Source organism: Colletotrichum fructicola, assembly GCF_000319635.2.
Source record: "Colletotrichum fructicola Nara gc5 chromosome Unknown KSG_Nara_v1_contig02, whole genome shotgun sequence".
NCBI classification, from domain to species: domain Eukaryota; kingdom Fungi; phylum Ascomycota; class Sordariomycetes; order Glomerellales; family Glomerellaceae; genus Colletotrichum; species Colletotrichum fructicola.
The window spans coordinates 2246504-2259522 of record NW_027094052.1 but is presented as its reverse complement, the minus strand read 5'-3'; the positions used below and the strand labels follow the sequence as shown (position 1 = coordinate 2259522).

At 53.8% G+C, this 13019-nt stretch overlaps 2 protein-coding genes across 2 annotated transcripts; one reads left to right on the top strand and one right to left on the bottom strand.

Annotated features, from left to right (window-relative positions):
• Positions 1–5530: 5530 nt before the first annotated feature.
• Positions 5531–7000, top strand: nmr (Nitrogen metabolite repression protein nmr; the record flags this gene model as incomplete). The annotated part of the gene is made up of 1 exon (XM_032022517.1): positions 5531–7000. The coding sequence occupies one exon, from the start codon at positions 5531–5533 to the stop codon at positions 6998–7000; it is 1470 nt and encodes a 489-aa protein (XP_031880643.1).
• Positions 7001–9442: 2442 nt separating this feature from the next.
• Positions 9443–11551, bottom strand: ptr2-4 (putative peptide transporter ptr2; the record flags this gene model as incomplete). Its single annotated transcript, XM_066151117.1, has 6 exons — positions 9443–10149; positions 10199–10266; positions 10319–10819; positions 10870–11128; positions 11199–11253; positions 11309–11551. 6 exons carry the CDS (start codon positions 11549–11551, stop codon positions 9443–9445), a joined length of 1833 nt encoding a protein of 610 aa, XP_066009559.1.
• Between the last annotated feature and the right edge of the window lie 1468 nt (positions 11552–13019).

The window sequence follows — 13019 nt, the reverse complement described above, 5'->3', positions numbered from 1 at the left end:
TCGTCGACTGTGGATGGCAGAGTCTCCCGTCGATGTCAACGCATGTCTCGCTTTATATGCAGGTGTTGTTGGTTTCCGTCCATTTCCGATGTAGTGCATGCTGCGCACCATTCAGCAGCATCTTGGCCGGCAACGATGGCGTTCGAGCATCCAATGGCACGATTGACGTGAGGCAGCTGGGATGAATCGGCCTGGCGTCTGGTGCGCCTCCATGTAGCCCGTAGGCCAGGAATTTGATCCTTCTGTAGCCGACGTGCATGAAGTGCCTGGGACACAAAATAGACGGCGGCGCGCGGTTTGGTGCTGGGTAATACCTGGAAGAAACAGACGCTGCTGCCGGTGCGAGGGCGACACTAGTCGTTGAGGCAGAGGCTAAACTGAGACCTGCAGAAGATGAGGCTAGAGCCTGGGGTTCGCATCCGCTGCATCGTGAAAGAGTGCGGGTTGGACATATCCGACTTTGAGCTGAATTTCCCCATCGCAGGCCAGGATTGCGATATTTCGGTGCTTCCACGTCTTTCGCCTGAGAGCCGGGAGTGGGGCCGGCCGTGTACACCTGGGGACAACACCACCGGTGCTGCGACTGAACGAATGGGCCCACGCCCGTGACTTTCATATACTACCCGCATGTATGTAGTGTACCTTGCGACGAGAAGAGCCCCGTCGTGGAGGCATTCCCTTGAGCGGTGACCTCAGAATTTGTGCACAATGAGGTCGTAGATGGTGAAACCGCGCAATGCATATACGGAGACGGCTCCGTAGGGTGCCATCGTCCGCTGCGTGGAGAGGTACCGCGGTGCCGTGCACGCATGGTGGGAGGCAGAGTTGTGTTCCGCCGTAGGTAGGTCAAGGCCAACATTCAACGTGGGCCGCGCAGATTTCTGTACATCACGTTTCGGAGTGTGGAGACTCTTGTTGCCAGAAAAAGTTTGCACGCGCCTCGGAGGATTGTGGCATCGGGATGGACTCCGATCACCGTTCGACGTCGACGGCGGCGAGCCAATTGGCAAGGTGTGGAGACCCTGATTTGCGCCGGGGGTTGACCGGAGCGATAGTGCTTAAATAAAACGACCCGTGCCATGCCCTGTGCCCTTTGCGGGAGGTGCACTGGTGAGATAGGAGGACGGGAGGTTATCAAGGTGCATCCGTCGTGTCTTATCGGCATCATCGTCAGTGCCCTGGGCCGGGTGACGACTTGCCGCGAAATTGCGCAGAGAGGCACAGGCGACGGGCGACAGGCGGATGTCTCGGTCTGATGTGATGGCAACGCCGCTCGAGCACCCGCCGTCAGGATTCGTGTATCTGGCCAGCCGGCGGTCATCTCGTCGGTGAAGAATCGGAGGACTGAGTCAATTTGCGGTTGCGGCGTGTGCAAGATGGCGTAAGACGTCGTCCGGCGCGTGCTGTGGAGGTAGACTGGTCACTGCCAGATGCTTCTCATGTACCCGAGCAGGTATCTCGATCGGACGGGTACAACACATGCGGCACCCACCAGGTCCGCAGGATACTGTACCTTTTTTGAGGCAAGGTAGCCGACGGGTCTGGTGGTCTTGCAAGGTTGGCATTGGTTGCAAAAGTAGCACGGGGTGAGGCACAAGCAGGCCGGCCTTGGAAGGGAAGGGTAAGGTACGGGGGGGTAAACTGCAGTCTACTTGCGTCGAGGGGAAGGGGACATGGGGAACAGAGAGAGAGGGACAAAAAAAAATCAGCAAAGATAAGGAAAAATTTTCTGAAGCAGCAGCAATGCACAAAGAATGGGGACAAATGGCAAGAGCACACGGTGAAAAGTCCTCCAAGCAGCAAAACAACGTTTAGCTGTAGGTAAGAGCAACTGGGTAAGAGAATGTCCCAGCCAACAGGAGTCAAGCTCTTACATAATAAGCCCAACCTTGGAGCTGGCGGGAACAGTCGAGAGAAAACTACAGTGGATGGCGGGCCTGGGGACGTCCCGGTAAGAGGCCGATTCAGTGAGCCTGTCCTCGATCCCCGACGGTCGGGAGCCCTGAGGTTTCCGTACTAAATGTAAGGTAGGTACACCGTACGGACGGTACGGCCGTCGGTACCTTACCTTACGGTTGCGTGCAGGAAACTGGACTGCCCGAGTAAGGCAGGCCCTCTAATCACAGAGTACCTGCCTACTCTCTTGAACTGCACGCCGTATTATTCCAGGTACACGTGCTCCCTCCCCGACTGCGTGTCGGTTGAGGTATCCGTTGATTGCACCACTCATGTCTCTGGTATCCCCTCCACCACCACCACATCATCCTCCTTCTCCTCCTCTTACTCGATTCTTCCACCTCATCACATCAATCATGCTCACTCCCACTCTCAAAGTCACTCTCATTAGCCATGTACCGTATGACTCCATCCCCGTGCTACCTACCTCTCTGACGAGTCTCCATCCCTCATGCTGCCATGCTCATATCCATGTCCTCCCGTCCCCGTCCCCGTCATCCTTGGCCTAGTCAGCAATAACAGCCCAGGCCCGGCCCAGCCAGCCAGCCAGCAAGTTGCTGCAACACGGGCACGCTTCCGGGTTGCGGCCCCTCATGGATGGGTTGATGGCTGGTGTTTCCGCTCGATGGGGCCCCAGTTGCTGCGCTTGCATCAAAGACGGCGGGAAAAACGCAACGTGCTCGAGCTTGCAAATGAGCTGTTCAACCCTCGTGGGCTCGTGGGTTCGTGTACGAGTGCCCGTGGCCGCCGGCGAAGATTCAATTATTAACAGAAAACCCCTCCCAAACGCCAAAGGGCAACTCTCCATGCAAAAACGGCCGCGTCTGGCGTGCCCTGTTTTTGACTTGTGTGTGTACCTGGCCACCACTCCCAGATTCTAATAATTAAAATACAAATCCATGACAACTCCAACTGCTGCCGTGCCTACGCAAGTTGAATTAACTTTTGTTTCTGCCTCTCTGCTGTTGCACCAATTCTGCCCAGTAAATCCTAAACTGTGGTCTCGAGTCTTGTCTTGTTTGTCCCATCGTCCTTCCTATCTCAGGGAGCCTGGAACCCGCCAGTTGCGTTTGCATTTGCCTTTGCTTCCCAAGCTAGCAAATCCCATCTCATCATCCACACTGCACTTTTTCCACCCTCATCGGTCCCCTCTTATTTTTCCCCGTCTCTCTCACTTCCGTCTTTTTGCATCTCACTCTGCACCTTTCCTCCCTTCACCGGAAACCGCGTCTACCTTACCATACCTTATTTACAGGTTGCCATCTGCTTCCTGTGACTGTCCGTCATTCAACCAGCAACTTACCACTGCACGGTCCAGACAGCAACATAAACCCTTGTCCGTTTCCAGTTGGTCAAATCAACACACGGACTGACTAGGACCGGTATCAAAAGCTTTGATACTCTCCTCAACTGAGGTCATCTGGTCTTCGCCCCCCAAGGTGCTTTACCTAGAACGAGTTGGACTGCTTTCTTTTTCTGCCGGCCCAGTCCTATTCTAAACCGTCCGACTTCCGTCAGAGTGGACGTTCTCCTCCGATCGTCTCACCTCATAAGGTTCGACTTCACATAAGCCGACCCCATATCTCTTCGCACTCTGCAGAAACTCCCTTGCCATCTGCAGGCAACAGAGCCGCCCAACGACACAACAAGAAGGCCAGCGCGACATACAACACGACCCAAGACCCCCTCTCAACGAAAGCATCATCTGATCCGGCCGTTACCCACCGTGGATCTCTCTTCTCCTTCCCCCATTGTCGTCTGTACGCTGCGCCCTACGTAGCAAACAACAAGCGACAGTTAGACCGACCTCCGTCCGGGACGCAGCCATCAACCCATACACCGCTGGTGCTGCTGCGAGTTCCCCTCTCTCTCTCTTTCCGAAATCAGCCAGCTTCGCTTCGGATCTCCACGCCGAACTCCCACCTCGCTCGGCCGTGTCTAGCCCAGCGACTCATCCCAAACGACCAGGCCACGAGGCAATCCGGCCAGTGACGCTCCTCTCGCAGACAGGGGCACGGTCAGCCAGTTTTTCCCCCGATTGGACGGTTTGGACAAGACCTTGCGCCGTGAGCCCTCCGATGCAGATTATCGGTGGATAACCCGACGACGACGACAGCAAGTCCAAGAAGCACGCACACCCGCATCACCCTGACGAAACTGGCCTGACTGGGCAAGTCGACTTACAGCACGTTGCTCACTTGACTGAGACCGACAGGGGACAGGCACACCTCTCACACGCACCTCACTCACTTCAGCCAACGTTGGTCTTTCTCTCGCTCTCACACGCACACACGCTCACACTGAGCACTTATCTACGACCTTACACCTACCTCAGCTACATACGCCTTGCATACGTGTGTGCCTCTATCTACACACCTTACAGGCGCATCATCTCATTTACCAAACGCCCCTCCACCATTCTACAGCTTCTGCAGCTGCCAACGGCCAACTACCTGGGCACTTATCTCAGGAACAACCCGCCTAATACGAGACAGTGTGCGACAATCCTCGCGAGATAGATATCCTGCCCGGAATCTCTCTTATCAGCCAGGGAGAACCTCGACTGGCTCCTGCCAAATCCTGTGTCTTTCACCAAAGGCCACTTAATTACCTATCTTAGTACTCATACTCTAGAGTCAAGCACGCGCCCACCACCGCCAACACCCCCTTCCAGCCCAAACGGATACCACCATCGCCGCCTCCGCCGACGGACGCAGCCTAGTGTTTATCCTTTCATTCCCCAGATCTTTGATCGACCTCGGGCCTGGACAGGCTTACGCCCATCTCGCCGTCGGTCCTGCGTCTGCGGCTGCAAGCTTGGCCATCGCCTGTTTGCTGGGGTAAACCCCGCCATCGACAAAAAGAGGAGCTGACTTTGATAACGGCGTTTGCTATCTATCTCGCCATTCTGCTCAGCCGACCCCTCAGGGTTCTTGAATCATTCCGAACCACCACCACACGTTCTGTTCCTGGGACCGGGACCGCGACTGCATTTAATTTTTTTTCGAGAACGCACCCCGTCACCTCGGCTCTCACCTCACCTCTGCCTTTCCATCCGCGCCTCTTGCATTCGCTCCGTCTCATTGCTGCTCCCTCGGCGTCTCGCACCTTGCAAGTTGCGCTCGCGTGCCGCCTACCCTTACGCAGACAGACGCAGAGACCTGCACTTGGCCCGTTCGGTCCTCCCCTATTTCGCGATAGCAATCCGGCCTGCCATAGGTTCGACTTTGGCTTTTACGTATCGGTTTGTCATGGTTGATACTCCTGTGTAAAACATTCCCATCAACTCGACCCCGACAATAGGAGAAAGCGAGCCGTTTTCGGGACATCTATCACATCACTGTTCCCCCTCCGAACCAAAGGTCTTCTCCACAACCCAAGACCGCACTTACACCCTCCTTCGGCGCAATTCTCTGGGGGAAATAGCGGGGTTGACGACAAGCCCTTGCACTTGCACCACCTACCTTCCGCATTTTCACAACTCAAAACCTTTCGGCCGCCGCTGCCTTCGGTTGCCCTTTCGGTGCCTGCTCTCCCACCCCGCGCGCGAGTAGTTCATCCCAGAGACTTCTAAATGGTCACCCTGATGCCTTCCCAACTTAACGGGGTCGGGATTCCCATCCGACCCGCAAAGCAACAGCAGCAGCAACAACAACAACAGCAACAGCAGCAAGACCACTCAAATCACCACTACCACGGCGACTCGGCAGTCTACAGCACCGTAAGAACGCACAAGCACTCGCGCTCCTCATACTCTGAGTCGTCTCCGCTGGCGGCTTCGAGAAACAACTCGTTGACCTTCCGCCCCTTCAAGCGTCCGATGCCCACCCCTAACAAGACCATTGCAGTCATCAACGCCGCCGGTCGCCAGGCTGCCTCTTTCATCAGAGTCGCCACCGCCGTTGGCTACCATGTCCGCGCCCAGCTGAGGAATCTTGAGGGTGTTGTGGCAACCGAAGTCAACTCAAATCCCAACGTCACTGTCCTCGTCGGCGAGCTCTACACAAGACACAAGCCTACGCCCGACAACAGAGACGTGACAACAAACGGTCCCATCTCCGGCGTCGGCGTTAATCATGACTTGATCAACGATCTCTTCCGCGGCGTCCAGCTCGCCTTCATCAACACCACATTTTATGGAGACGAGTTCCAAATCGGCAAGGCACTCGCCGATGCCGCAAAGAAGGCCGGCGTTCAGCACTACGTCTACTCTTCCATGCCGGACCACGCAGCCTACAACGCCGAGTGGCCGTCGCTGCCTCTCTGGGCCGCCAAGCACCAGGTTGAGGAATACGTGCGCAAGATTGAGCTGCCTGCAACTTTCGTCTACACAGGCATCTACAACAACAACTTCACCTCCCTGCCGTACCCTCTCTTCTGCATGGAGCTCATGCCGGACGGCTCTTTCCAATGGCAAGCCCCTTTCCATGAGGATGTGAAGCTGCCTTGGCTCGATGCCGAGCATGATGTTGGCCCGGCCATCCTGCAAGTTTTCAAGGACGGCGTATCCAAGTGGAGGACGAAGCGCGTTGCACTGGCATGGGAGATGCTCACCCCCCGCGAGGCCTGCGAGGTCTTTGCCAGGGGTGTTGGGCGGCCCGTGAAGTACATTCGGGGTCCCATCGACTTGAAGGTAAAGATTCCCAACGGATATCGCCAGCAGCTCGAGGCTTTGGAGAAGCTGTTCTCGCTGGGCCACGACGACCCCAAGAAACAACCCCCCTACTTTGGTGACGCCGAGTTGGAGGAAAACTGCCTTTCCCAGTCAATGGCCCTCTGGGAGGGTCCGCGAGGTCTCGAGGAGTACGCGCAGGAAGCTTTCCCTTTGGAAGAGCAAGCCAACGGGCTTACGTGGATGCTGGAAGAGGAAGAAGAGGCAGCTGAAGACGATGCGGCTCCCGTCCATGGCACGAACATTCCCGGCGCTCGCCAGCCCGAGCATGAGGTACAGCAGGAAGAAGAGGACGACGAGTACTCTGAGGATGAAGATGAAGGTCTTACTATGAGAGGCCTGAAGAGAGACGAAGAGGAATGGCTTGCTTAAGAGCCTGGAGACGACATGCCTTGACAACCCGGTGGCACCACTCGGTTTCGGCTGACATGGCTCGAACGACCTTTGAAGCACATCACACACAACCCACACACGACATACACATTGCATGCAGCGGCGTCTGGGCGAGGAAGAAGGAAAAACAAAAATGACGGGAAATCGGTTCGGAAAAAAAGTGCGCGTTTGGGGATTGAGATTTGTGTTCTTTTGGCTGCCCGGCAGAAACGCATGTCTCATGCGTCCCTCTGGGGGTCAATCTGTCTGGGTCAGCTGTTTGGTTTCAGTGATGGCGATGACAGCTCTTTGCTCGATTTCATTTTCCCATGGGCTGGCATGGCGTTGCGTGGTCGACAAAACAAAAAGTAAGGGACGGCGAGTAATGCATAGCTCGCGGGCGATTCGAATTGGGTGCTTTATGCTTTTTTCCCGCTCCCCATGAAAGCATTGCGTCGGAGAAAGACAGGAAATAGGTCACCAATATAACGAGACGTATTTATTTCAACACCGTTCTGCAAATAACGTGAAGGTGACGAGGGACGCGCGGAACATGAGAGCTGAGACCCAGGGGAAAGGTCGCTTTTACATATTTATCCCTGGTTATGTGGCCAGGTCACGGAACGTGACTCTGGGTGCCGCGAGGGCGGCAGCGGCCGTTCGTCCCCTTGCTCCCAGCGTGGGGGTTTCCGCAGCGCTGACCAGAAGAATCCCGATTCGGTGAGGCCCGCGTGGGACGGTCAACCATCCAAGGCCACCGACGGTATCCGTTCTTGGTGTAGGTTCAGCAGGTTGAATTAAAGAATAAAAAAATTAAATAAAAACCAATACTGACCATCGTGGGGCCGGCCGGCCGGCGCGAAAGATGTGCACATGGGGGGGGGGGACCCGGGACTTGCATGAGATGACTTCATTCTTATTTTTAGAGGGGGGGGGGGGGGGGCCGCTGCCGCCCGTTTCGGTTTCTTCAGTGTCACTTATTTCTCCTTTGGGTTTGGCACGCGGGTTGGTGCTCGTTCATCTGATGAAGAAGTTATTGATCCTTGGCGTTGAAGTGATACCCTCTTCTAGGAAGGTTTCCATCACAGCTATCATTTCTCACAATGGGGGTTCTTACATCAATACTATGCAAGAGTATCCGGATGTGTTCTCGTCTTTGCTCGGATACAGACGGGATATAGCGAGAACACACACACACACACAGAGAGAGAGAGAGAGAGAGAGAGAGAGAGAGAGAGAGAGAACCCATCGTCCTTGACTCTTTGGTGTTGCAATCTGATAAGGAACTGGTCCTAGCCCCATCTCTTCTCTCGACTTGAAATCGTGACGATAAGCAGGGGAGTGTGTTGCCACGCGTGGGAGCCGACTGAAACCGAGTCGTGGGATTTCCTTCTCTATTTTTTCTCACTTTCCCTTACGTGTAGTCTGATGAGCTGCGAGAGTGACGCTGCGATAGCATGAGTGCTTCAAGTAGTACTGTGAGATGCTATCCGTCAACTTGAACAAGCCCGATAAGCACAGCAATCTTTCCAAAGATGCGTGCTTGTGTATCTACTGCTTCATTAGAGTGTGTTAAACAGCTGGAAGATGTGCCGAACGATGCCAGCTTCATCATGACACGGGCTAACTAGGGATCTCAAAGCATCAGTGAAACGACACCATGAGGCCACCACCGATGTATCGATAAGCGCAAAGATCCTCTTCCAAGGTCTTCATCGCTCACCTTAAATCTCTACCAGAACGCAGATCATGTATCGTCCTGAGTGAAATGAATTATCGGTGAGTTTCCGAAGGGCTTTCCCCCTATCCACTCTCACCTGAGGACCCTCTGTCAGGGGAGCACTCCCAACCGGAGCGCCGTTCGACCCAGAAATAAGCTGTAACTGCTGTCGCAATGATTCAGAAAGCAGTAAAAATCTTTGGTCGCCTATTTCATACGATTTGACGACTGGTTCGCAGGACTTAGTCGCAGCATCTCACGCGTTTTGCTCACACTAAGCTAGCAGAATCGATCATCTCCATGATACTCTTAACTCACAAAAGACGAAGGACTCCTCTAACTGACTATTGGCGATCAAGGCCATACTAGAGGCAATGGTCGCTCCGTATCTACAGTTTGATTCCTTGAGGTGGTCTTGTTCGACGATTTGCAGTGGCAGTTTAGGGGGAGGATAGCCTACCCGCCCGTGGGCCGTGTGACAGGTTTCTGCAGTTCAATGTGCTTTTCCACGAATATCATTCAGAATTTTTAAATATCGGTATCATCATTGTTTGTGCCCGTGAGAAGAAGCCCTCAGTGCTCTTCAGCCCACCAGACGGCGCTCGCCCCCCTGGGCCCCTTATCAACACCGTGGACCACCTCTCACTGAACCACAGCAGCTTTGCCCCAAACTCGCAGACACTATTAAGTGAAGTTCATTTACAGATGGCATTGGGCATGCTCTAGTACTTCTTTCCTGGCTCAGCCAACTCATTCATCTCATGTCCCAAAACACCCCCACTGGGAGCAGTTCCAGCACCAACACGACCTTCAGGCAACTCGTTCATGGCGTCTTCCTCGGCGTCTAAACCGCGGAACTGAACCCAGAAGATTGCGCCTGCTACGGCGGCTAAGACAGCTACGATGCCATAATTCCAGACGAGGTACGGATCCGCACTCAGGGGAGTGAACGCCTGGCCCAGCGCAGCCGAGATGGCGGACATGAACAGCGCAACAGCTTGCACCATGGACCGCATGTTCTTCGGCGCCTTGCTGAAGGCATACTCCAAGCTGGTGATGCTGGCAAAGATCTCCGACAGGGCGATGAGCACGTATGCGCCGGTCTGGGCCCAGACCAGGATGTCGACGTTGGGACAAGGTTCCCCGTTCGGCAAGTTGCCGGAGGCGTTGTCGCCGCAGACGGACTTCTTGTAGATGTAGTATTGGAGGACGCACGCCCAAACCATGGCCGCGGATCCGGTGAAGAAGCCAAAGGTTATCTTGCGGATGGGCGTGAAGCGGATCTTCATCTTGCGGAGGGTGGGGTACAGCACGAGATCGCAGAGAGGAATGAAGATAAGCAGGGCCAGGGGGTCGAGATTAGATAGAATATCATTGGGAAGCCCGTTTAACTTCATTGTTGCCGCCTGAGAGACGAGATTGTTGTTCACTGACTAGTGTAAGTTAACAAGCGTGCTAGGTGGGAAAGGGAGACGTACACTGGTTGTAAGAAAGCCAGTATATCGGATACCAGGAGAACACAGCGCATGCTGCAAATCCACGACGCCTTGAGAAGGTCAGCATATCTCCCAGATAAGCATTTTGCATCCGTAACCTACAGCTCATCGACCCATGCATCATCATATGTCATCCACTTCGGACGAGTTGCGTCGCTGAACCGAGACGGCTTGACATTCTCCCAGAATGTACCGTCGTGCATGTTCCGCCAGGTTTTCACTGGGTTGATCGACCATCGACCCCTTTGCGCGAAGAAGAACGTTCGCAAAGCCGGACCCAATACAGATCCAGACGGAGGCTGATCGCGATATCTTCCCTTGCCCCACCACATCACCAGAGGGCATAATGCGAGCATACACGTCGGGAGCGTGAAGCTGAGCCAGAAGCCGACGTATTTCTCCGCGTACACCATCGATATCTGACCGACCAAAGCACCGATGTTGATGAAGAGGTAAAACCAGTTGTACACTCGGTTGATAGTGATGGCGGGATCCACGATCACCCTCTCGCCGTCCTTCATCGTTCGCACGGTCAGGTGGTCGATTTCCAGCTGTTCGGTGATCAACGGACTGATGTTCGGCTTGAAGCCTCCAGTCGCAAATCTTCGACCTGTTAGCAGCTCCCCTGCATCTGCGAACCAGCATGACCTTACCCGATGGTAATCATTCCGACGAGGAGCGCGGCCAAGGAGTTTTCATTCGACTTGGTGATGACAGGAGGAATCGCCGAGGAAATGAGAATCAGATGCCCGACGAGGTCGACAGCGATGGCAATGCAGATGGTCTTGTATCGGCCCCAGTACTTGTCTGCAACCCAGGCACCGAATAGGGGCATGAAATATTGCCAAAACTGATTGAACGTAGTGATACCCGTTGAAGCCTGCTGTCCCATTCCTAGAGCACCGGGCTGACCTTTGGGAGAGTCAATGCCACGGCCGGTCGTCGAACCAGGCGGGAGGGGTTGTTGAATAAAGTTGGTAACTAGATCTTATTAGTCTTTCCCTCCCTCCTGTATTCTCAATTGACCAATACATACACTGGACTCTGGTCAGTCGTGCATTCCGAGAAAGGTTACCCGGCAAATCCACTTACAACAATGACAGATCCATAGTAAGAGAAACGCTCGCAGAGCTCAACGAAGGCAATGGTGAAGAGCTTGAAGGGTATGTGATCCGCAACGCGTCGGAGGGTCTTCAGCTCCTCGTCAGTCGGTGCATCGGGCCGGCTCTGTATGCCTCTCTTCTCGTCCAACGAGACATCCTCATAGTACTTCATGTCGTAGGAAACCTCGGTGCTTTGGCTCCCGGCCTGCTCGATCCTATCTCGGTTGGACATCTTGACTGCGATCTCGCCCGCGATGACGACCACAGACACTGGAAGGAATGACTTGACTGATTATGGGTGAGATGTAGTCCGCACTGATAAGCCCGAGGGTGCTGGGTGGTATATATCGTGGCTCGTGGCCCGAAGTATGAAACACATATGGAAGGCAAGGATGGCGCGAGCTCGTTATCTCGAGGGGTGAAAAGCCTAAGGATTGGCTCCCGAAAACCCTGGAGTCGAGCGACGCAGGGATGCATTGGGAGTTCTCAAACGCTGCAAGAACGGACGGTTTGCCTTGCAGATCGTGGGGGAGGGGAAGCAAGTCAGTGGGAGCGGCGACTTGTGGAAGGAAGGGTCTGAGCTCAGGGGCAACAGCGTATGAGACACCAGACGAGATGGAAGCCAGACGGGCACTTTGCCTGTTGATGGCTTCCAAAGAGTGATTTGGTTTATTGAAAAGTTCTATTCTGGTTGATCGGCTAATGTTCCGGCGTCTGTGTGTTAAGCTTGATGCCCAAACTGTCGGGAGCTTTCAGACCAGGCGACAATCGCTGCCGAAAGTTGATGGAATTGCTTCAAACATGACTCCGTCCAGAGCCAGAATACTGGGGTAGTATTTGTCACAGAAAACAACCTCGAGAGACTGAATGGCTTGTGAAAGACAAGTCAGGACTGTGAGAATAGGTAGGCCTTCATGCCGTATTCCTCGACGTAGGAAGGCAGGGGAACCTTTCGGGATCCGAGAAGATAATTTCTGCGAACATGACCCCAGCATAGAGCAAGTAGCATCAGGTATTGAAGAAAGCTCAGCTGGCGTGTATAACGGTGTCATTCGAGATGCCGCGCTCACTCGTAGCAGGTTATTGGCTTTGGTTGTCTCTTTGGTGTAGGAGGGACAACTCCGACTATGAAGGAAATGAAGCTTTGCGGATGTTTCAAGTCCATCGCAACTTTAATGGGGGCACCAAAGGTAAGCAAGCGCCAGTGATGGAAGCCTCTGAGCTTCAAGGCGGCTCATAAAGACTCAGAATTAGCGAGAACGAGAATGCTTGAGATGAGCTTCCAACTGAACATAGGTATTTAAGGCAAATAGCGCCGATGTTAAGATACAGAAGAACTCATAACGAACTTTAGAGAAGATTTAAGCGCATGTTGCCAGTCACTTTGCACGAGAAATGTGTTCTAAGCTCATCGTAAAAGGCGATAATAACCTTAAACTATAATATTGTACGATCATCAATACCTATATCACAGGTAGATCGTGAATCCGATCTTAAACAGCAACAATTTTCAGCTTCGATGCTAGCTAGCTGACCAGAAGCCATCTATACTATAATGACAAAAGGAAACGATGCCAAGTCCTGGGGCAAAGTCGATAGATCGTCCTGACAACATACAAAGGGTGCTGGATATTGAACAGTGTGACATAGTTGATGTGGCGAAACGAGCCTCTGTGATCATCTTTTCAGCTCACAGCTAG